Source organism: Stegastes partitus, unplaced genomic scaffold (genome assembly GCF_000690725.1).
Source record: "Stegastes partitus isolate 25-593 unplaced genomic scaffold, Stegastes_partitus-1.0.2 Scaffold61, whole genome shotgun sequence".
In the NCBI taxonomy this organism is placed as follows: domain Eukaryota; kingdom Metazoa; phylum Chordata; class Actinopteri; family Pomacentridae; genus Stegastes; species Stegastes partitus.
The window spans coordinates 563288-586755 of record NW_007577792.1 but is presented as its reverse complement, the minus strand read 5'-3'; the positions used below and the strand labels follow the sequence as shown (position 1 = coordinate 586755).

The window sequence follows — 23468 nt, the reverse complement described above, 5'->3', positions numbered from 1 at the left end:
TGTCATCGTGTCCTCTTCTGCGCATGCGGGACACTTTTGGGTCGTATGAAGTTCACACAGCAGATCACATACAAGTCGCATTTAATTGGAAATGTGAACGAACTCACAAAAAAACGGATTTCACCAAAAAAAAGTCCGAATTGAGCATTAAGTCCTGCAGTCTGAACGTAGCCAATCTGTTGGATTGTTCAGTCAGATAATGCGCCGTTATCCTGATTGGTGACATTAAATGTCATGTCAGAGTCAGAATCCAAGACTGTCGGTATGTTAAGGCTGTTTTTCATGGGTTCCGTTCGTTTTTCCTAAAAACCTGTCGGATAGCAAAGTTTTGGATTGTTCAGGGTCGGATTATCGAGTCACGACTGTAGTACAGAAATAGGATCTTGAATTAAAGACACTCAAAGCCTTAATTAGCATCAAATGCAAGTTAGTACAGAATTTCAAATCCTTTTTTACACAATATATATTAACTTTATTTTTTTTTGTTTCAGTCAGTAGGACTGTAGTCTTCCAGTTAGCTGTAACTTGTTTTAATGAGTCGCAGAATGTGACAGAACTCCTTCAGGCCCCCTGTGGCAGCGAGCCAAACCTAAAGCCGTCAGAGATAAACTCACAAGATTGATATTGTACAAGCCGGCTGTCAGCAGCTGACTTCCTCAGCTGCGCGGTGCTGAAAGGTCTGGCGTTTTTGCCTTTATTAGAGAGTGACAGTGGAGAATGACAGGAGATGTGGGGCCAGACGGCAGGAGAATGACATGCAGCGAAGGTCTGGCCAGCTGGGAATCGAACAGGTGACTCACTGCTGACGGCCTTTTGGCCAGTGTGGTCTGAACCTCGACCGCTCGGCTGTCAGGTGGCTCTGCTGAAGAATCATTAGCTTGTCATTCACTGCAGTGTCTTTTTTTTTTTTCCAGCTAATCTCTGATCCTGGTTCTAGGTGGTAGGTGTGTACAGACAATGATTTAATACAAATCCATAGCGTTCTGCTGTGTTTGCTTAGTGTATTGATTTACAAACCGCCGTTTACGCAGCAGTGGTGCGGCAAACTGTTGGCTGACAGATTGTTTTTCCGTTTAGCTCAGACGATTACAAGAGAAGTGGTTAACCCCTGAAGCCGATCCGTCACGTTTAGGACCACAGCATGTTTCAGTTGCACAGGTCAAACATCATTATCATAATCTATTGAATATATTTTAGTCAGAGGAAAGCTTGAAATATCCAACAATTAATTCTTCCTGAAGCAGTCATTGTAATTGTCTCTCTTTACACCACAGTCGCATTCATCTGCTGCTGAATAGGTACCGGGAAGATGATGTTTCTGTTCAGTGTAATCAGGTTTCTCAGCTCAGTCAAGAAGTCTTTCAATCAAAACTCCAATTTGAACGCTGCCTGTGAAACTTAACATTTCTTTTCTTCTATTTCCAGATCTACCCATGGAGTACAATCCGTCAGATCATCCCCGGGCCAGCACCATCTTCCTCAGCAAGTCACAAACCGACGGTGAGTTCTGCTCTATTCTCTTGACACGTTTCAATTCTCTTCAGTCTGTCTTTTGAAGTGCCGTCGCTGCTTGCCTTACGAGTGGGACAGGGAGCGTTTGAAGTGTAAAATGTTTAGCCCTTCTTTGTTGTAACCACTGAAGACATGTTTGTGTCATTAGACCTGCTCAGTGAAATATAATGTAAAGAAATGTCCCGAACAACATACAAATTTGTTGTGATACCGGCTTGACTGGCTGATTAAGGCCACTGAAAATTCTGGATTTGGAGTGGTTAGAAAGTGTGGATTAATATTTCGTAAGCAGGCAATAATGACATAGGTGTTTGCTGTTCTTAATGAATTAATTAAATGTACAGTCATCCTCAGATTTATTCATACCCTCCCATTAAAGAAGGAAAAAAAGCAGCTGTCACTTAAATAAACTGACAAAAGTAATAATAAATAAAAATTTAAGAAAAATCATGGCATTGCTTTTGAATTGTGGTTCAACAGAAATATTTTAAAAGATAAATAAAATAAAAAATAACAAACAGTTTAGAAATAGTTTGAGTTTTCTGTAACTCTCCATCAGACTCCTGCACCTGTTGACAGGTATTCTGATTTTACTGCTCATCATGAAAGTGCTCTCATTTGTCTAGATGTATTTTTTAAAATTATTTTTTCAACCACAATTCAAAAGCAATGTCTCATTTCGCTAAATTATAATTTAGCAAATTTTTATTTATTATTACTTTTTTCAGTTTCTAGTTATTTGAGTGACTGTTGTGAATTTTTCCTTTTCTTTAATGGAAGGGTGTGAATACATGTGAGGACGACTGTAGGTTAATGATGTAATCACTTGCAGTCTCAATCAGTTTCTGCACAAAATAAGTAAATATATCAACTGCGGTTAAACTGCTTGAAGTTTGTGGAAACCTCTAAGCACGGCCATGCATGTGGACTGTTTGTATTAATCAGTGATGCTCACAATGTGGCACCACCTGTTGACAAAAATCATTCAGCGATCCCATATGTGGCAGATTGCACATCAAGCGATAAGGCAGCTCACTAAACTAATTTCAAAGTATCTGTACGTTTCGAGCGAGTGAAACAATAGCATATGCTGACTTAGTGGGGAGCCAAGCTGTTTCATTGATGCAGGGATTTCAGATGTGGAGTTATAACAAAGGTAACACTGACCAACATCCTTTTATATCCGGCATAAAAGCTCCAGACAGGATCCTGTGAACGTTTTAAACCTGCTGCCTTTACATCAGATTTTTGGAGACACTGGGGTGTTTCAGTCATATCTGGCAGGCAGAAAACGCTTTGCTCTTATAGAGCCTCTGGAATAACTGTAATGTTATATAATAAACTGAAATACGAAGTTATTTTTGTAGATTATTCCTCAATTTAGTCTTTTTCTTCTAATCTTTCTGCTTTGATGATAAGCTTTTGATTCAGCTGAGCAGATTGTAGCCTGAGGGCTGATATATCGATCAGGTTCTGGTGCACCCTGCTCTTTTATTAGACCTAATTAGGCTTGTATGTGAATGTCTGCTGGACTCTGTTCTCAACATAGTGTATAGAAATACCATTACGGCGGTGAAGTGCTCGTTTCAGTAAGTGGAAAGAAGATCTGGCTCTAAAACACTTGACGAATGAATGTGCCTCGTTGAAAAGCTCACCGAAGCCTTTTTATGTCCCTCCATTATGAATGAATGAGTTAATGAATCACTTCATAAGCTGATGAAGCCTGTTCTGAGCATCTGTAAACAAACATAGAGACAACTTGGACTTTTGTTTTTCAGTTGCTGTGCCCAACAAGAAAGGTAAGCATGTGTGTGTGTGTGCTCTTGGTGGACAGGTAACATTACGCTTCCTGTGTGTTTGGGCTCGACTCTCCTCAGAGAACGGCCCCTTCGTGTGGTCTCAGACTGTATTCCTGTACTCGATCTGTGGTGTCTTCTGTTGGCAGGTTACGTGCCTTCGCTGCTGAGCTGCTGATGTCATTCTGTGTGTGTGTGTTCCTTGCGTTGCACATGTTGGTCCGTGAGATGTGCCGTTATGGTTGCATGGCCTTTACCGTAAAAACATGTTGTGGTTACTGAAATGACACACGTCAACTTTTCACAGCCGCACAGTTTTACTCTCTGAACCCTGATGACTGGCTGGGTGCTTTTTTTTTTGCTCCTGTCACATTTTTACTTACCGTGGGCTCATTTTTTGCTGCAGTCATGGACCTCTAGGAAGACAGCGAAGCCCTGGCTAGAAGCAGAGAGAAGTCATAAATGGCTTTTGTGCGGTACAACAGAGCTAAATGGCATGAATCATGGTGCCCTGATGGCTCACCTGGTTGAGTAGGCGCTCCATGTACCAGGGCCTGAGTGCCTGTTGCAGCAGCCTGTCCCTCCTCTGCTGCTTCTATCAAATGAAAGCAAAAAGGCCCAAAAAAATGATATAAAACAAAAAAAAAAGGTTGAATTTTTTGATTATTTATTTTACAAAAAAATTGAAAAAATAAAATAGAGTATTAGGGCTACGTTAAGAAAAATATTTTTCCACAGATTTTGAGAATAAAGTCGTAATATTACGAGATAAAACTCCTAATATTATGAGAATAAAGTCGGAACACGTAAACCAGTAGTTTTAGAAGAGGAAAATTGTTAAAATGAGGGCTGTGGAGCACTTCGTTGTACTTCAGCATCGGTTTCACAAACCAGGAGATACTTCATCTTCTGGCACATCAGCACCACATTATCATCAGTGTCAGGACTCTGAAAAGAATCTGCAAGAAAATGAATCAATTCCAAAGGTTCTCTCTTCAGAATAGATTCATTTTCTTGCAGATTCTTTAATATTATGACTTAATTCTCGTAGTTTTCCGACTTTATTCTTGTAATATGCCGACTTTTTTTCTCGTAATATTATGACTTTGTTTTTGTAATATTAGGACTTTATTCTCAAAGTCTGTGGAAAAATATTTATCTTCATGTGGCCCTAATACTCCGTCGTAGTACATACTTATTACCAATGCTATAAAAAAATACTGGTACTATACATGATCCATATTTTACTACTTAAATTTTTCCAACCTCTACAAACCAGATGTTTTCAACACGACTCTGAACATCAGGTCTGAAAAGGTATTTCACTATATATTCGCTGCATTTATTTACTTTATTGTTTAAATATGTTTATTTCCCACTACATCCATCTAATTTGAGTCTACACCTGTAAACACAGCCTGCAGTTCAGCCAAAATGTTCCTATGTTGTCATGTGACTGTTGACTGCAGCTGAGTCAGTCACGCTAAAGAGTGAAGAGCCTTTAATGAGTTATGTAAAATGATTCTGATGAAACGCTGCAATAATAGGCTTGGATTTGGTTGTGTTTGCTGATGGAACTGCACTTCACACACAACTCACACATTCGAGCACTGTCTGAAAAAAAAGAAAACACGCCTTTCAAGTCTGCCGGCGGGTTTTGGGGTTCAGAGGGTTTAGGAATCTTTGGACGAAAACAAAGACAGGATTCATTCAAGAGTGTAAAAGTAATTGGACGGGAGCATCAAACATTTCTGCACGTCAGATGTTGTAAAAACTGAAGGCCGGTTTTCATGAATCCTGTCCAAACTGGATTGTGATTTAGCCGTTTTCTCACTAAAATATGCAGCCCCGATGATGACGTAAGAGGCTTTTTGCTAGAAAGCAGCGCACACGGTCACGATGGTGCGGCGGAAAAACATGTGCATTAGGGTGTGTGTTTGTGTATCAGAGAGATAAGACACAGAAGAGAAGACCGTGTACTGCAACGCTGTGATTCTGCACTCTGCATCTGCTCCAGTTTGCTTTGCTGGCGATCCTCTTCCCCCTCGTGTGTTCTGCTAAATCAGAGGGAACATATACGCGCATATTGTCGACACTCGTGGATGATATACAAACGGACACAGCTGCGTGTGCCATATTTAGAATGATGATGCGACGCGGCGCTGGATGAAGTGAGCTCTCTGGAACTGACAAACCGTCGCGTCCATTAAACAGAATTAGCAATGCAAATGGCCAGATTGGTATGAACAGAAAGCAATGAAAATAGTCTGTTACTTGAATAAACCTGTCACTGTGTCTTGATTTAATTTTGCATGCCAAAATGATGAATGGATCCATTAATGAGCTCACACTCGTTCCCACACATTAATACACATTTGCTAGTGTAATACAAGAAAAAAAAAAACACTGACAGGCTTTGAAATGCTCTTTTTTTTTTTTTTTTTAAGCATTATATTACAAATGCTGTTTGCTGAAACCGCTTCGCTTTGTTCCGTGTGGTGTCGAATAATTAGAGGAAAAAGCTGTTTGTGTGTTATTATTTTCTCAACATCTATATTGGCGGGGAACTTCTGAACCCTGGATAGATGCTGCTCCCTGTCTGTGAGGGTTGGGTACTGCACCCATGCTGAGCTGGAAGTAACACCTGTTCTCTTATCTTTCCTTTTTTTTTTTGTAGTCCGAGAAAAACGGAAGAGCCTTTACATCAACCATGTAAGTACAGTACCAGACATTTGATTGTGTTACTCTGGCTGTGTGATGCATTTCTCACTGTGCAAATAGTAATTTTACTGTCTTGTATTTTTTGCAAGTTTACCCACATTTCGGAAAACAAGGTAAAGTCTTCTGAACGACTCTTGAACCTTTAATCATTGCCCCTCCATTTATCAAGCTCCACAGATTCCACTTAGTGTTTCAGATAAACTCATTTTTAGAAGTAGTTTAGATGTAGCACAACTGTAGAAGAAGCAATTCCATCACATCATGGTGCAGTTCATCTTTGTCTCTAAATCCTTAGGACCCAAGAGAAGGAGCTGAGGAAATTTTGCAATGTGCCTTTATTTTAAACAAACTATTGCAATTGGCTGCACGGTGGCGCAGTTGGTAGCACTGTTGCCTCGCAGCAAGGAGGTTGCCGGTTCGCGTTCCCGGTGAGGACACCGGAATCTTTCTGCGTGGAGTTTGCATGTTCTCCCCGTGCAGCGTGGGTTCTCTCCAGGTTCTCCGGCTTCCTCCCACAAGGTCCAAAAACATGTTGAGGTTAATTGGTGATTCTAAATTGTCAGTAGGTGTGAATGTGAGTGTGCTTGGTTGTCGACCCTAGTGAGGATTAAGCGGTGTACAGATAATGGATGGATGGATTGCAATTGGTAAATTCCCGTGAGGCAGAATTGTATCTTAACATTTTGAGTCTTCAATGAGAAAACCATTGCACGTCTAAATAATGACGTGGCACTGGATCGGTCCGCGCCAGGAGAAAAAGCCGATGAAAAGGAAGTTCGTGGCTGAATGAGAGTTTGATACCTCTCCAAAGATGCACTCCATCATAAATGCCATTCCCGCATGCAACCATGTCAGGCGCTGACAGAGCACAGACAGAATTAGTTTGTGGGTTTACAGGTGCCCCACTTTCTATAGCTGGTAGCAGCCCTTTGACACAAATAGAGACTGACCTGCATGTGTCTGTTTATTTGTATGTATGAACTCCAGCATCATCCAGGCCCAGTGAGACGGAAGTACAGCTCGTGTTCCACCATATTCCTCGATGACAGCACTGTCAGTCAGCCCAACCTCAAATACACCATTAAATGGTAACCTGTCTCACTGTGTCAAATCCTTTCATGCAAATTTTTCATTTGAAATGGTCGTTCATGTGCCTGTTTTGTCTTTACAGCGTAGCCCTTGCAATATACTACCACATAAAGAACAGGTACGATACGTGTTTTATTCTTTTCCCTATGCACACGCAACAGTCTTGAGTCAAATATCAGCATGAGATGTTCACAGACAAAGATAAACCTGGACAGAAAGTACTCCGTTTGGCCCAGAGGGTTTGTGTTGAATTTTCAGCTCCGTGGCTTTCTGTTCGATAACCACGTAAAGCCTGAATGAACCAGACATCCCTCTGTGAGGAAGTAAAAAGAAACTCACGAGCGGTCTGAACCTGCTGCATGAGTCACGCACAAACAGTCTGCCTTTGTCCGCGGAGGGAAAAAAACACTTGTTTGACTCAGAAAATAACTTGTGAGCATTTTATAGGAAGGTTAAGACTGTTGACACTGGGCTACATCACAGAGAAAAACATAAGCCTGTGTAATAGAAATGTTACAAGCAGACCGCAGCAACAAAAACATCCCCTAGCCCTGGTTGTTTCTAGTTCTGGGGAACAAAAACATCCACTAATTCCATTTTATACAGCTTCTTTTGATAATAGTGCAATGCAAGGAGCGGTTATATATCAAAACACAACAGGTAGCGTGTCCACTGATGAGTCAGTCTCTGGGTCTTAGGTGGTTTTCAGTGTGTCCAATCCAGGGGTAGGAGGCCAGGTGGCTTTGATCAAAAGCAGCTGTATAAAATAGAATAAGTGGATTTTCAGAGTATTATTATTATTATTAGAGTATCATTTGATGTTTTTTAAAGGTAACATTTGTTTGGCCGAGGAGGGCCAGAAGCCACTCGTCACAGAGAAAAGAAGAAGAGAGCAAGGGAGCAAAACATAAAACAATAATAATAACATAAAGAGAACAGCTATTGATTGATTGAGCAGACGTGTATAATTTACAGGTGACATTAAAAACTCTACAAGTTAAACCCCTACACACAGCGATTGAGATGAATTTATCCAGTTTAAGTGTTTTTTGTTGCAAATCCCAGTCATGCGCAGCAGCAGCAGCAGCAGCAGATTGGGATGATACCGAGTGAAGGGCTGCATTTCAGGCCTTCTCTTTAATGTACGAGGAGCACTGCATATTGTACTTGGCCACAGATGTTGACTGCAGCAGTTAGGAGTTTTCTAACTTTGTCCATGCCTCGGTCTCGTCATCGTCTAAAACTTCGGTGCACACAGAGCACAGCCTGGCACATGGCCTTCCTTCCTCCAGCCCCCCTGGAGAAAAAAAGTAGAAAATAGAAATATTACAAGCACAAAGCCAACTGCAGCAACAGCAGCACAACTTCCTCCAGCCCGAGTTCTTTCTTGCCAACATTTTTGTGAATCAAACTCGTCCACAAACAAAGCAGAATGTAGAATTAGCATATTATGCTAATGATCGGATCTCAAACACGTACCTCCTCATGACGTTCCAGTTTGCAACAAGTCTGTCCAGGACAGATTGGAAGCTGGAACGCTTGTACAAGCAAACCTCACAGAGAATAAAGATGTTATTGCACCAGGCCCAGTGTTCTCTGGTTCATATTCACTGTCTGCACTGCAAATAAATGCCCATAAATGGCTTATCAGACAGGCATATTTTAAATGGACTCATGCCATCTGTTGTTTTTTTTAAAATTTCAATCACTCTCTGATATTTTTCCCGTCTCCCTTTCATTCCAGAGATGTCGACGGAAGAATGTTGTTAGACATTTTCGACGAGAAGCTGCATCCACTCTCAGTAAGGCCTCAGCTGACGATACGTTTTCATTATGGACCAGATATGGGAGCTGTCAGGATTCATCAGCCAGACAGGCCACACACGCTGATGAACCGCAAATAAGCTCACATGCGTCAAATAGCGAAGAAATCTGTTCTGTAATCTCAAGAGCCATCTGGATTATTCAGATGTAGCTTCAGTTTAATGTATTTGCTCGACACTTGGGAGAGTTTCAGGCTGAAGATGTACACAGCCGCTTTGCCTGACGCTCCTCATCCAAAAGGAACAGAGCGCATGTTCAGAAATAAGACGCATATCTAAGGAGAGGTTTCACTCAGCAGCTTGTGTTTCCATTTTTAAGACCATTCACATCAAATGGGGGTTTTTATTAACAGTATTTAATCCCATCTGTTGCCGTCTGGTCTTCGTTTGTAGAAGTCTGAGGTTCCTGCTGATTACGACAAACACGACCCTGAGCAGAAGCAGATCTACCGCTTCGTCAGGACGCTGTTCAGTGCTGCACAGCTCACTGCTGAGTGCGCCATCGTCACTTTGGTGAGTGTGTGTGTGTGTGCTTGTATATGTGTGTGTGTGTTTCAGTACTGACACTAGGAGGGAGTGTTGCTTCCCGCTTCTCTTTTTTTTTTTCTGCCTTCTCAGCTGTCATGTGCTGCCTTCTTACCCCTGCCTTCCTTAGATTATTCTGTCTTTTATTTTTGGACTTCAGTTCCTCCTCCTAAATCTTATAAAACGCTCAGTAGAACCCTCGGGCAAATGTGCCCAAAAAAATGTTGGAAAGTGAACTAATTTTCACAGGAGAGAGCAGAAAATTGGAAGATAACAGAGGATCTGTGGCAATATTAGTTTGATCTGTGCAATTTCCTTTCAGAATTACTTTGGTGTGAAGTATATCTGCGCCTGTAGCGAGAATATAATTAGAATATAATTGATGCTTTACTGTGCATTAGGTTTTCTCTCCATGACTAATGACATCTTGTGTTGCTCACCTGTGCATCACATCTCTCTCTCTCTCTTCTCCACTCAGTCTCTGTTGCTTTTTTTCCCTTCATAAAGCCTTAAACCGTTTAATAGTTTATCTATTTAATTACACAATTATCAAATTATGCCAAGTTTTAATCCTTTATGTAGTTTTGCATTAGTGTTTGTTTTGCTATAAACCAGTACAGCACAGAGTTGTTTTTTTCATCTATATTTTACTAACTTGTTTCCGCCACGTTCGGTTGGAAATGAACTCCCTCTCCGTCCCCACTCGTCTGCCCAGAAACATTTCCTTCCACACGTTGTCACTCCGGCCGACACATGCGTCCCCGGAGTCCAGGAAAGTGCACGGTTAATATATCTTTCCTGGTGGCCGAGTATTAAGTTGCTCCGCTTCGTGACAGATGAATAAATGTGTCGACTGTGTGTGTTGGCATGGGTGCGTCCTGTTGTCCAGAAAATTACTGGAAAGCAATTACACCCACATACTGTATCAGTGACGGTCTCGCTGTCCGCCTTTTATTTTGTTTTGACATTTAAACCCATATCCTACCAGACGTAACATTAACCCTCTACATGCCAAATAGTTTCTGGGTGGGTTTTCCTTCTCTCTCATTGATGCTCAATCTGGTATCATTTTTCAGTACAATGTGAAGTCCTGGAAGCAGCACAAGAATGGCGAGAAATAGAAGGAACTCAAACATTTATTCTGTGTAATATGATATAGTTAGAATATAAATCGTGTAAAAAAAAAACAACAAAGAAGTGTAATTTCTTTTTGTATTTATTTCTTGATCTGTTTGGTGCAGACTGCTAGTTGATGGCAAACTTTAGCATTCCCCATGTAGAGCAAAGTGATTTTTAAGACGATTTTAAGCTTAGATTTGAATAATTTTCTTGACTGAACTGCCTGATTAATTAAAGGACTGACGGACCATTTAAAATCCACCAATTCTATTTTCACGGCTTCTTTTTTCTTGTCGCGTAATTAGATTTTTGTAAAGATAAACTTCATCTGGCTGATGAGGGCCAGAAGAGAACATAAAACAATCAAAAAGAAAAAGAGAGAATTCCTAATTAATCAAACCAGACTTGTGTAATTTACAGGTGACGTTAAAATGTAATTAGCAGGAATGACAACATACCAGAGGAGGAGTTGCATTTTAGGACCTTCTCTTTAATATTTGAGGAGCACTATGTGTTGTTCTTGGCCACGGATGCTGACGTAAGAGTTGTCTAACTTTGTCCATGTCCAGGTCTTTTACAAAAATCGTCTAAAACTTCATCACCCACAGAGCACAGCCTGGCATATGGGCCGCCTCCTCCAGTCCCCCAGGGTAAAGTCTGGCACGCCATCAGTAATTGAATAGGGCTGTCGGCTGGTGGTTAGTTGGGCTGACGCAGCTAACTTTAGACAGTTAAGATGGAAGCTGGGCATCTTCCTTCCCTCCGCAGTCGTTACATCATAGAGGAGGAAAGTGAAGGTTTCTTTAGCGGATGGAAAGAAAAGAAACCCAGTCAGTGTTCTTTTGTGAAAGCAAATCATTCCTCAATATTTCCAGCAGACAGAAACCAAGAACATTACATCCACAGGCAGCGTATTGTAAGAGATTAAGCTGCAGCTCCACAGGTCAGATCCTGCCGTTACAGAAGCAGGTTTCAGGTGGCGACGGTGAGTCACCGGTGCGTCACTCAGACCCTGGATACTCCTGGATTGGCCTTAGACTGAAGGTGAAGAGCAGAGAAAAAGAGTTACTGTGTGCTATTATTCTGACCCTCATTTATCTAAACCAGGGGTGTCCAATCCTGGTCCTGGAGGGCCACAGTCCTGCATGTTTTAGATGTTTCCCTCTTCCAACACACCTGATTCAAATGAGGCTTCTGCAGAGCTTGATGATGAGCTGATGATTTGAATCAGGTGTGTTGGAAGAGAGAAACGTCTAAAACAGGGGTCTCGAACTCCGGTCCTCGAGGGCCGCAATCCTGCAAGTTTTAGATGTTTCTCTCTTCCAACACACCTGATTCAAATGATCAGCTCATCATCAAGCTCTGCAGAAGCCTGATAACAATCCTGATCATTTGAATCAGGTGTGTTGGAAGAGGGAAACATCTAAAGCATGCAGGATTGTGGCCCTCCAGGACCAGGATTGGACACCCCTAATCAAAACCCTCCCAGCAAAAAACACATCATAAAGGTTTAACATCAAGAAACATGTCTTAATAGTTAGTTTTTTAAAAAAAGGAAGAGGCTGGTTGTTCTGTCAGACACCGATCCGATGTGTGACATGATCCTGGGAGTCACGAAATGTAATCATCTGGGTTCATTCTGGTTGAACAGGGCGACTGTCTGCCAAGCACTGCCTCTACATTCTGTGTTGGGCTTGTTTGTGTAGTGAGCGTGCCAGCATGGGGTCTGGCTCTTATTTCATGCGGGCTTTCTTCAGTGTTTGCTGCCTGCTGCCAGATCTGAGCCACAACAGAGATAAGCTAGCATCGCCTGCAGGCACAAAGCCCAGCCCAGCATGACATGACCAATTAGCCACCTGAGCTGTTCTAGTGGGCAAGTCAAGCCCAGCTGCAAAATGGGATGAAAGAATGTTTTCATTTCCTTTTCACGACCTCATATCCTTCTCCTTGCCTCTCCGTTGTCAGTGCTAGGTTGCCATTGTACAAATAATAATAGTCAATGATCAGTAAAGTTAACTTCACAACAATAAAAATACCATTATTTGTTAAGTAGATGGAAGCAGACCTCGAGCAGATGACCATCTGCTGTCTAGCAGTGTTCTGTTCAGGTCTTGAGGGCACATTATGCTGACAGCTCTGCCACTGAGCAGACAGAATTAAAATAAGTGGAACGCACAGTATATTCCAGTCTGCCATAAAAAATACAGCATCTCTGCAGAGTCACACTTGTCATCCGAAAGATGACACATTCTAAAGTTTTCAGCTGCTCTAACTTTTCTGAATTCGGTTGAGTCTGCAATAAATATTATTTATGGAAACTGAAAAATGTGTTCCCGAGCGAGTCAAGAGAACCATGACAGCCAATAAGAGCATCTCTGTTTCAAGCTTTTGTAAATTTCATTTTCGGAAAGTTTGGCGTAATACCTAAAGTACAGCAATTACCAACAAATACAAAAGTTAAAATGGACTGAAATGCACTGGAATATGTGTTAAAATCACAAAAATAAAAATGCCACACACTGTTAGTGCTGAAAACCAATTTAAAAGTCAACATACAATACACACAAGAAAGTTAAAACTAAAAAAAGAAGAAGAAAATGTATGCTTTTGCACTTATAACACAATGTGCCTGTACTTTAGGGAAGAAATGCATTGTCATATTTTAGGATATGAGCTTCAGTGACAAATCTGTGAAGCACTCTGTAAGTTCCACCAGCAAAATCTTTAGTTTTTCTCCATACAGTGCATCACTGCAGCTCCCAGGCTTCAAACTATAACATCAAACAGAATAGCTTCTGTCTGAGATTGTACCAAAATGATTAGTGGATCTAAAGAGTCATCTTTTGTACAAATATTCCAGCTTGTAAGGATCAGGTGCCTGCGGGTTGTTCAGACTGTGGGAATTCTGGCTACTGAGAGACAGAGAGAAATGGAAGGAGAGAGACGGAAGGGATTCGATTGGCATGGATATTTTATGAGGGAGCTCCAGGGAAGCTGGATTTCATCAGCCTCTGACATCTTGGAGGAGGAGGAGTAGGCAGGAGACTGAAAACAATAAAGCAGCAAAGTAACTCTTCAAATGAGTGAAGGCAGGACAGCAGAGGGTAATTAAGCTCAGGAAAAAAACCTGATGTAACAACTGATGTGATTTTAATTGTGTCATTTACTTGCTTTTCTTTTGTGTGTTGTGCTGAAATGTGAAATTTGCATAAAGTAAAAACATCAGAGCCTCCTAGTTTAGTAATCACAGCTGAAGGAAAAGACAAGAGGACTGATTTCATCCTTCAGACCCTGGTTGTTGGACATTTGAGTGGAATGAGTGAAAATCACGAGTTAGTTTGGCCAATCATATGTTTTTATTGTACAGTCGTGACTCGATAATCCGACCCATAATGTAAAACCTTCTTTTATGTCGGATTGTCAAGACGGAGGTCGAGATACAAGGAGGGCTTGATGCTGGAAGGCTCATTTGTTGTTAATTGACTGGTGTGATTGTTCACGGGCCCGTCGGTTGACATTAAAGGTAAATACGTTCAGACAGCAGGCTGAAGTGACCCAAATCTGATTTTTTTTTTTGCCCCTATGCGGCCTGTAGCTGGTCTTTTAATGACAGTCTGAACAACACAGATCCGATTAATGATTAATATCTGAATATTCGTCGCAGTCGGGGGACACTTCCACCCTGGAGGAGCGCTCCAACGGGGTGGAAGTGTCCGGAACACACAGGCAGTACTTGGCTGCTGATGCTAGTTTAGTTAGCGGTCACGCTTCTGCTTCCACAATCCATCGTTACCATCCGTGTTTACTTCCACTGAGCACGCTCGCTGCGTGTGAGGTCGTCATGTCCTCTTCTGTGCATGCGGGACACTTTTGGGTCGTATGAAGTTCACACAGCAGATCACATACAAGTCGCATTTAATTGGAAATGCGAACAAAAAAATCGGATTTCACAAAAAATCCAAATTGAGCATCAAGTCCTGCAGTCTGAACGTAGCCAATCTGTGTGATTGTTCAGTCAGATAATACGCCGTTATCCTTATTTGTGATATAAAATGTCATGTTGGAGTCGGAATCCAAGGCTGTCGGTATGTTAAGGCTGTTTTTTATTTGTTCCGTTCGTTTTTCCTATAAACCTCTCGGATAGCAAGGTTTAGGATTGCTCAGGGTCGGATTATCGAGTCACAACTGTATTTCTAATTCTGCGTTTAAGCTGTGGGAACAAAGACACACTTTAAAGATTCCTGAATTGTGTTTATGCATTCAAAGAGGAGAATGTTTTTCTGAGCCACTTATTCGTGACACGTTTCTTTGACTCAGGTGTATTTGGAGAGGCTCCTGACCTACGCTGAGATCGATATCTGCCCGGCCAACTGGAAGCGTATCGTGCTGGGAGCCATCCTCCTCGCTTCTAAGGTCTGGGACGACCAGGCGGTGTGGAACGTCGACTACTGCCAAATTCTCAAGGATATCACTGTGGAGGACATGTGAGTCCCTGGAAACAAACCTAGAAACGTTGCAGTTCATTGATAAAAGAAAATGAAATGAAATGTGCTCACAAAAGGCCGACCTACAAACGGAGGTCAGTCATGTCTTGTTTTCGTAGCAGAAGATATCTGATGTTATTTCTAGACTGTCAATCTAGTTTGACTCACAGTTAGTCATTATTTAGTTTTCATGGCCAACTTTTTATTCCCTAGCGTTTCATTTTCATTGCATCATTTAAAGAGAAAATAAAAACACTGTAAATTGGCTACAGCTGATATATTCACGTCACAGTTATCTGATTCAGTTTATGTGTAAGAGGCAGTAATTCTCCGGGTAGAAAAAGCCGTTAACACACATTTAAAAAAAACACACAGAGCATTTCCTTCCAGTAATATTACTATCAAGCTTAAGAAAACATCTCATCAGCAGACAGACTTTTGAAAACAGCCAGAATACAGCAGCTCAGCAGGTGAATCGCTGCAAATTGGATGAAATTTATTATCAGCTGATGATGAAGAAACTGAAATGAGCAGTAATTTCCCTTTGTTTTTTTTTCACTGGAAGCTACTGCACCACAGCACAGCCATGATCTTATGACAGAGAGAAGTCTGGACTGGTTCCACCTCAACAGCTTCTCTCGAAAGCAAACCCGTGTCCTTGAGTGGGAGGTGCAGAATCACATGACCGAATATACCGTATGATGGCTTTAATATGTAGCAGTAGCACAGGAGACCATACTGTACCATACTGTCTAAGACTGTTCAGTGTAAAACATTCATTTAGAGACAAGGAGGCACAGTGAGCTTTGCATACAAACAACCTGCAAGGTGTCTGCTGAATGAAAGCATCTTTGTCATCAAACCGACATGGATTTTTTCTGCCTGATGGCGTTCACTCATTAGGTTTTAGTCATGGTTTGGCCACTTCACATTTCTGGAACTAACAGTTATTTTGAATATCATTCATCCTGCAGCTTATAGTCTCGAATAAATAAGTGACTGTGGTCTGAAAATGAAAAAAAAATAGTGGTCACAGATGCCCTCAACGTTCCCTAAAGTTGCAGTGTCCTCGTTTCGTCTGACCAGCAGACCAAAGCTTGAAGTGTTAAGTGGTCAGCACTGTCCTGTCATACCTAGAAGGTCCTGGGTTCTGTGTTCTGGGTAGTTGGGTCCTTGTGCCAGAAACTGCAGTTCTTCAAATGGCCACTTGAGGCTGGCTGCAAAAGTGAGTCAATCTCCATAGACTCTAATGTTAAAATGCTGTAACAGCAAAAATACACACAGCTTGATGCAAAAAAAAGATTTTGCTCTCTGTAGATAAATTCCCCGTTCATGACCACTGGGCTTTATATAACTCACCGCTTTAATTATATTAGGCTTAGAAGTTTACATCATCAAAGTCATGGCAAATGAGTGCTGTCATTGACATAACAGAGTTCATCTTTATATACAGTTTATGGGTTGAAGTGAGTTAGCAGTAGGCTGCTAGGTAAAAGCTGACATCTAAACATGATACGCTATGTTCTGGATTAGGAAGCTCTGAATAAAGAAAGCTAAAATATCCAGGACTGCTAGAACTTTGACATCAATAAAGACAAAAAACTAAATATGTACCAGCCAGGGTGAGTGAAGGTAGAAGGTAGGCTCGTTAACATATAATCATCTGGCTCGTTAAAGAAGTATGTTTAGGGTAACAGCACTGGCAGTGTCTTCTAGATGTGATAGGTTTACACGTGGGTCCACTAGAGTCCACGTAAATATCATCTGCCGAAGTTTGTAAGCGGGCACACAGACCCTTCACTTAAAATGTGTGTTGACGGCGCCAGTGGTTCTCAACAAGCGGGCCACGGCCCACTAGGTGTCCACAGAGAGCTGCCAGGGAGGGCCGTGAGATGGCTGTGGATGTTACTTAGAAAAATATTCTCATGACAAAATAACGAGAGAAACTGTCTAACTAAACAAATAGTCAATGTGTAGTGCTTCATTTAAACTGCCCAATAATGACAAATAAATACACTGATCGAAATGCAGTGTGAGGCAGCAGCATGGCCACATTCAGGTCCCCGTCATCCGGGCCTTGAAGTAGATTAAAGTCTGATTCCAGAAGTTCAGATCTTTAAACAACATGGGCCGCAGCGCTGCAGCATGTTGGACAGACAAGAGCCTCTGCCGTCGCAGCAGACAGCCGGCTTGTGCTCGGAAACAACCTCATCAGAAGGTGGATACGTCACGTCTTCACGGGCAGACTGTTATTAACACGTCTTCTTTGCTACTGTATCTGCCATCACCCCATTTAGTGACCAACAGTCAGGCTTTAAGAAGTGTTGAGAGTCACGTGCGTGGTGGTCTGGGCATGCTCAGGGTGACCTCTGCTCACTTTGTTACGCTGCTGCTGTCGTCCAGCTTGGATTGGATCCGACAGACTCCAGCCAGGGAACAGCATCAAAGGTATCAGCTCTAATGAGGTACTGACTATCCTCTATTAGAGATGAAGATGTTCGCGATAAAGACGGGTGCATATCAACGCTCACATCTCTTGCATCACTTCCCTGAGAATAAACGGTTATAGTCCGCGTGCTATCATGTCATCGCCCTCTTCGAACAACGCTGGTTTATTAGTTCCTAACGAGCTGACAATGACAAATGCAGTTTTTCATTTAACACTGAGGCAAAGGAAACTTCTGAAACAATATATTGGATTTAGTTTTGAGGGTATGACCTTAGATGAAATAGAAAAAAATTCAATTTGACACTGCTGTGCGTTATGACTTGACCTCCCTGGAAGACAGAGAAGAAGCATCTAGAGCACGAGGACACGCCGCTCTGCCCTATATACCACATCCGTCTCAAACCCACAGGAATCTTGGCCAGCTTATCCCGAGGAGGAACACGATGCTGCAGACGTGTTGCCTCTCCTGCACCTCTGACCCCCGCTGCTTTCACGCTGCTCTGCACGGGTGGCTGTCTATTCTGGTCCCTGGGCTCGGATTCACACAGCGATGTCTGTGGTCCACCTGTTTAGGACTCTCTCCGGTCGGCGGAGCTCAACACGTGCTTCTGCTGGGCTCCCATATGGCAATTTACCGGCTCAGTGTTTGACCGTATCCCTGCTCTGGAAAAAATCGCCTACTGAATTCCCCTTTCTGCCTAGTGACTGTAAAATAACAGCAGGGATGTCTGGCTGGGATGGAGGAGCAGCGGAACGCAAGGAATAGCTGAATGAGTGCCACGGCGAGATAAAAAAGCAGCAGCGTTATTAGGCAGAGTTTGGCTACAGTGGGCTCTAAATTTAGCTCGTCTGTTGCTGCATGCCTGTAAATGTGCGTGGGCGAGGAACAAAGGCTTGGGGAGAAGAAGCGACGGATAGTTACAATGCAAAATGAATCGGTCATGACTGAAGAGAAACAGATGAAAGCAGCAGTCACCGGGAGGGATCACAGAGCTGTCGAGCACGAAGCAATGCATGACAATAGCATTTTCAGGATGTGGGATTAATATTCTTTCTTACACATAATGCTCAGAGCTCCCTGCTTAGATAGCATTCCCTTTCATTATGAGGAAAGGCTTATGTGTGGTGGGCGTACTGGGGATTTACTCGCTGCATGTGTGTCGGTTCGTTGTGTGTCTGGATTTTGCTTGGAGGAAGGTCTGCTGTGGACGAACGCTTTCTCTCTAGTCTTCTCTGTCTCCTCTTTGCTCACTCTATGCAGGATTGAAAGACTTTAAATGGTCTAGCTGACTTTATTGGACTCCTAAACTGTTGTTTCAAGCTCATCAAAAGGCTCACATCTCTACCTCTGTCTCTGTTAAAGGAATGAGCTGGAGCGTCAGTTCCTGGAGCTGCTGCAGTTCAACATCAACGTGCCGTCCAGCGTCTACGCCAAGTATTACTTTGACCTGCGCTCCCTGGCCGAGGCCAACAACCTCAGCTTCCCCCTGGAACCCCTCAGCAGGGAGAAAGCCCAGAAACTAGAGGTGAGGAGTGAACATGAATACTGGGGATACCTTGAGATTTTGGAGTTCCTTTATGCTGACAAATATCTGAGAAAAAAAAACGTCTGAAAGCAACTTATTGTGGCCTGAGGATATGAAAGACGATGGACCGAGGTCGTTTGAGTATTTTTAAAGAGCCTCAGCTCCACACATGTGCACAGAACACAGAATGCAGATCCTCCGCCGGGTGAAGGACAAGACGAGGAGCTGTGTTGCTGCATAATTAGCTTCACTGCCTCAACATCTGTCTCGTCCTTCCTGCCCTGCAGCCTTGCTGTAGTTAGCTTTTGAAATATCACCGCTGTCCTTGTCTAATTTGTTTTTCTGTCCTTAAGATCTGTTTGACCAATACAGGCTTCTATCACAGCTGACATTTTGACATTTAGTAGCAGGAAGAGCACAGCGGTGATTAAAGACATTAATAGTGTCTGCAGTCTGTTTAGTTTTAAAGTTTTAAAAAGAGATCAAAGTGAGGGGGGTCTGTCCTCAGTAGAAGAGTGGACATATTTCATTTATTTATTGGGGAAATTGTGGGGCTGCAAGGTGGCTCGGTGGTTAGCACCATTGCCTCGCAGCAAGAAGGTCGCCGGTTCGCGTCCCGGTGAGGACACCCAGGATCTTTCTGCTTTGCATGTTCTCCCCGTGCAGCGTGGGTTCTCTCCGGGTTCTTCCTCCCACACAGTCCAAAACATGTTGAGGTTAATTGGTGATTCTAAATTGTCCGTAGGTGTGAATGTGAGTGTGCTTGGTTGTCTGTCTCTAAGTGTAACCCTGTGATAGACTGGTTACCTGCCCTGAGTCAGCTGGGATAGACTCCAGCCCCCCATGACCCTAATGAGGATTAAACGGTGTATAGATAATGGATGAATGGATGGATGGTGCAGTTATTTCCCACATTAATACTAGTCACTGACGATACAGAAAAGTCGTTGTTGTCTCAAAATAACCAAAGATTAGCAAGAACAAATGTGGCTGGACCTCTCTGAATATCAAACAACTGAAACCAGTGTTCGTTTAAGACAGGATGAAGTTAAAATAAATGATTTTTCAGCCAAACTGCTGAGATTTTTTAGCTTGTTATCCAACTTTTAGATGACTGGACTCTTGTCAACTGAGTAAACTTTCCTTTTTGGAAATCTTTCCAGTGTTTAGCTGCTATTTCATTGTTGTTGAGATATATTGAGAACACAACAGAAATTGACACTTCAGAGTTCACACTATTACTCTCACTTGCCCACCCTAACCGCACTAAGCAGAGCTTAGATAAATGGCTCCAAACATGCTTGTTGTGTAAACACAGCCCATCACAGACTTGTAGTGTAATCACTACACAAAGAGGTGTGATCAAGAAATTCTGAGACTGTGTCTATAAAATCAGGAACAGAATCTGCTCTATAATCTGTGATGAGCGCTGAATCTCCTCAACTTAAGTTTCATTTTTGGGAAGATGAAGAAGACTAAAGATACCAAATCTAGTGAGTAGGTCATTGGAGAGGGTTGACAAAAAACCTGTTCACAATCACAGTGCTGTGATCGGGTGCACAGTACAGTAGGAGCATGTCATTGTGCCACTGTTCAGGTTATATGTGCCAATTTTTTTTCCTCAACCAACTAAAGCCTTGACAGTGAATCCTTGCGGGATTAATTCCTGCATATTGAGGAAAATGAGAAGCATGCTCCTGGTGTGCTCCTGACCTGAGACGCCTCCTCTGGTCTTGGAGGCTCTTCTACTGTGAGAGCTACTGTTTGTTCTCCTAGTCGTAGCCCCAGACTCACCTTCATCACCAGCAACATGAAGCCTGACTCATCCCAGCTGCAGACTGATTTAGAATTTGATGTTTTCTTCTTTTTTAATGTATTTTTTTTGCCACATCTGTACGATCCTGACTGTGAAGTGCATGCACAACACAACCACTCTGGGGAACTTTCTGATTGCACCACAAACTCATTTATTGTACAAAAACACAGACAAAGATCTCATTCAATCACTTTAACCAAAACAAAGGGTGGTCCTGCTAATCTCCACTTCATCTGTGCTTCAACTTTCAGGCCATCTCTCGGTTGTGCGACGACAAGTACAAGGACTTGAAAAAACTAGCCAAGAAGCGGTCGGTGAGCGCAGACAACCTGACGGTGGTGCGGTGGTGTCCGGCCATCATTTCCTAACACTGGTCGCCTGCAGAGGAATAGATAGACCTGTAAAGCATATTTCTGCCTGGTAAGCAGGCAAACCAGGTGGGCAGCAGTCCTGTGGATCAGTGGGTCTGTCTGGAATATACACACATATACACACACACACACACATTCACACAATCTAGCACTTTTGCAAGTGTGATTGCACCCTCTCTGGTTGTTGTACATAAAAGAAGTCCCACTGGCTGCCTGCACTGAACCAAACGGAGCTGAGCTGAACCAAACTGAAGCGTGGGAGCGAAAGTTGTCGGAACGAAGACCTTATCTGCGAAGGGAAAAGCGGCCAATTGGAAATGCAGAGACTGAAAGACTGTGTGAAGTTGGGAAATGGAAAAATAGGAACAAGCTTAAAGAGCAAAATACATAACCGCAGCGTTCCATAATTCCCTCCGAAGCTCAACTGTCTCGAGCGGCTGATTGAGACGAGGCCGCGTACATTCCTTTCATTTTAATCTCCTGGTTCAGTCGGTTCCTTAGCTGAAGCATGAGATGATCTTTTGACAGCTTATAGGCACACTGCAAATTTTAAATGCTCAATTTCTCTATTTTTTTTTTTTTTTTTGTTTCGTCTGCGTCCGTCTGTTCGTTTGCATTCCCATCCAGCGACACCAGCTGCTTCAAAACAAAAGGAGAGACGTGTACATTCCATTGTTACCTTGAGGGTAGCAGCTCGTACATCCAACCGGACGACATATCATCAAACAAAAAAAAGAATCCGCTGAGTCTTCATTTACACTGTGGCCATTTAATCGAGGTTCTCCAGAGAACTGACAATTTAAAAGCATGTCTTGTTTTTTTTTTTTTTAGCTCAAAGGCACTTTGACAGGAAATGGGATTTTTAAAAATCTAAACTCACAGCTGCAGAATAATGATCTCTTTACAGCCAGGCCATCAGCCGCCACTCACACAAAGCAATATTCACGCATCGCTTTGTTGTCGTCGCGATTAATAACGACGGAGCGTGCACACTTTTGGGAGAAGAGAGACAAATACGAGACATACTGTAGAGCTTACGTTGTACTTTGTTCACTGCCATCGTCCTGACCTGTGGTGCCTGTAATAAGCTAGTTTAACACTTCTCCCCCTTTCTACTGGAGGAATAGAACAAATAACTCTGAAGTATTTTGTTTTTTCTTTAACATTTTATATGGTTCTTCCAGCTTATAGAGAAAAAAAAAAACAGCACAAATGGAAATATTGACATTTAGAAGCCACTTAAAGCATGATTCCTCAGAGCTGTTTCTGTTGGTCTGGAGAGGACCCGGATGAATGAATGAAAAAGAAGCATTAAGCGACGATGGAAACACTGCTTACAAAACGATAGATTGTATAAATTTTTGCTAAATTGTCTTTGTACAGTGTAAATACAGCGAAATCTGTAGACTGAGGTCATATTGTAAAGAAGAAGAAAAAGAAAACAAAAACAGAATGATGTTAGAATATTTATATTGGATCAGTTTTTACTGTACGTGATGGGGGGCGGTAAACATGTCTGATTCCGTGTTTCTATGACAAATCAAGAGGAAGGTGAAGTATTAAGATTTAAATGGGAGACGCCACTTAAGGTTTGTCCGTTTTCTTGTTTCGCACTGCGGAAAAGGGCCATTTTTTTTTTTTACGTGTTACATACTGTAAATGGTATATATAGATACTGCAAGACAATTCAGGCTCGTTTTATGACTTTTGTTGCCCCACGTTGTGGAAACATTGCCAGATTTATATGTTTTTAATTTAAGTGATGATTCATGTTCCTTATGGAGCCCTGAAACCAACAAAATGTAGTAAAAGGTGATCAGGTGAGTCAGAAATAAGACTAAATACATCAATAAATATTGTTGTTTATTTCAAGGTTTTGCTAGTTTGTCCGTTTAGCTTCAATCAGTTTCTCAGTTCATTTTCCCTTTTTTTTGTTTTTTTGGTCTTGACAAACATTTCTCTGTTCCGTATATTTTCAATGCGCTCTCAGCTGGTCAGGCTTGTTTCTCCAGCCAGACACCGTGACATGTGACGTACCTTCAGCTGCACACAGGATTGTGGGCTTGGAAATGAGACTGGATGTGGGAGGACATCCTGGTTTTTGACATGCACTGTATTGGGAGTCTTTAGGTGGCAAGCTGTGTTGTAGGGTAGTATGGATACTGGAACACACAGCGTATGTAAAGTTGGCCGTGGGGTCTGAAAAGTGAAACCAACACGGAAGTGACTTTGGCTTG

At 42.3% G+C, this 23468-nt stretch overlaps 1 protein-coding gene across 2 annotated transcripts in view; it reads left to right on the top strand.

Annotated features, from left to right (window-relative positions):
• Nucleotides 1-23103, top strand: part of ccny (cyclin Y) — a 49015-nt gene extending 25912 nt beyond the window's left edge. Inside the window, exons 2-11 of one of the 2 annotated variants that reach the window (XM_008275895.1) lie at nucleotides 1426-1500; nucleotides 3291-3311; nucleotides 5986-6020; nucleotides 7017-7117; nucleotides 7201-7236; nucleotides 8863-8920; nucleotides 9335-9454; nucleotides 14903-15069; nucleotides 18882-19044; nucleotides 21112-23103. In XM_008275895.1, the coding sequence (XP_008274117.1) occupies nucleotides 1426-1500; nucleotides 3291-3311; nucleotides 5986-6020; nucleotides 7017-7117; nucleotides 7201-7236; nucleotides 8863-8920; nucleotides 9335-9454; nucleotides 14903-15069; nucleotides 18882-19044; nucleotides 21112-21228 (893 nt within the window). In that variant the 3' untranslated portion in view covers nucleotides 21229-23103. The remainder of the gene's footprint in view (nucleotides 1-1425; nucleotides 1501-3290; nucleotides 3312-5985; nucleotides 6021-7016; nucleotides 7118-7200; nucleotides 7237-8862; nucleotides 8921-9334; nucleotides 9455-14902; nucleotides 15070-18881; nucleotides 19045-21111) is intronic. The other variant, XM_008275896.1, reaches the window with a different exon arrangement.
• Nucleotides 23104-23468: the final 365 nt, after the last annotated feature.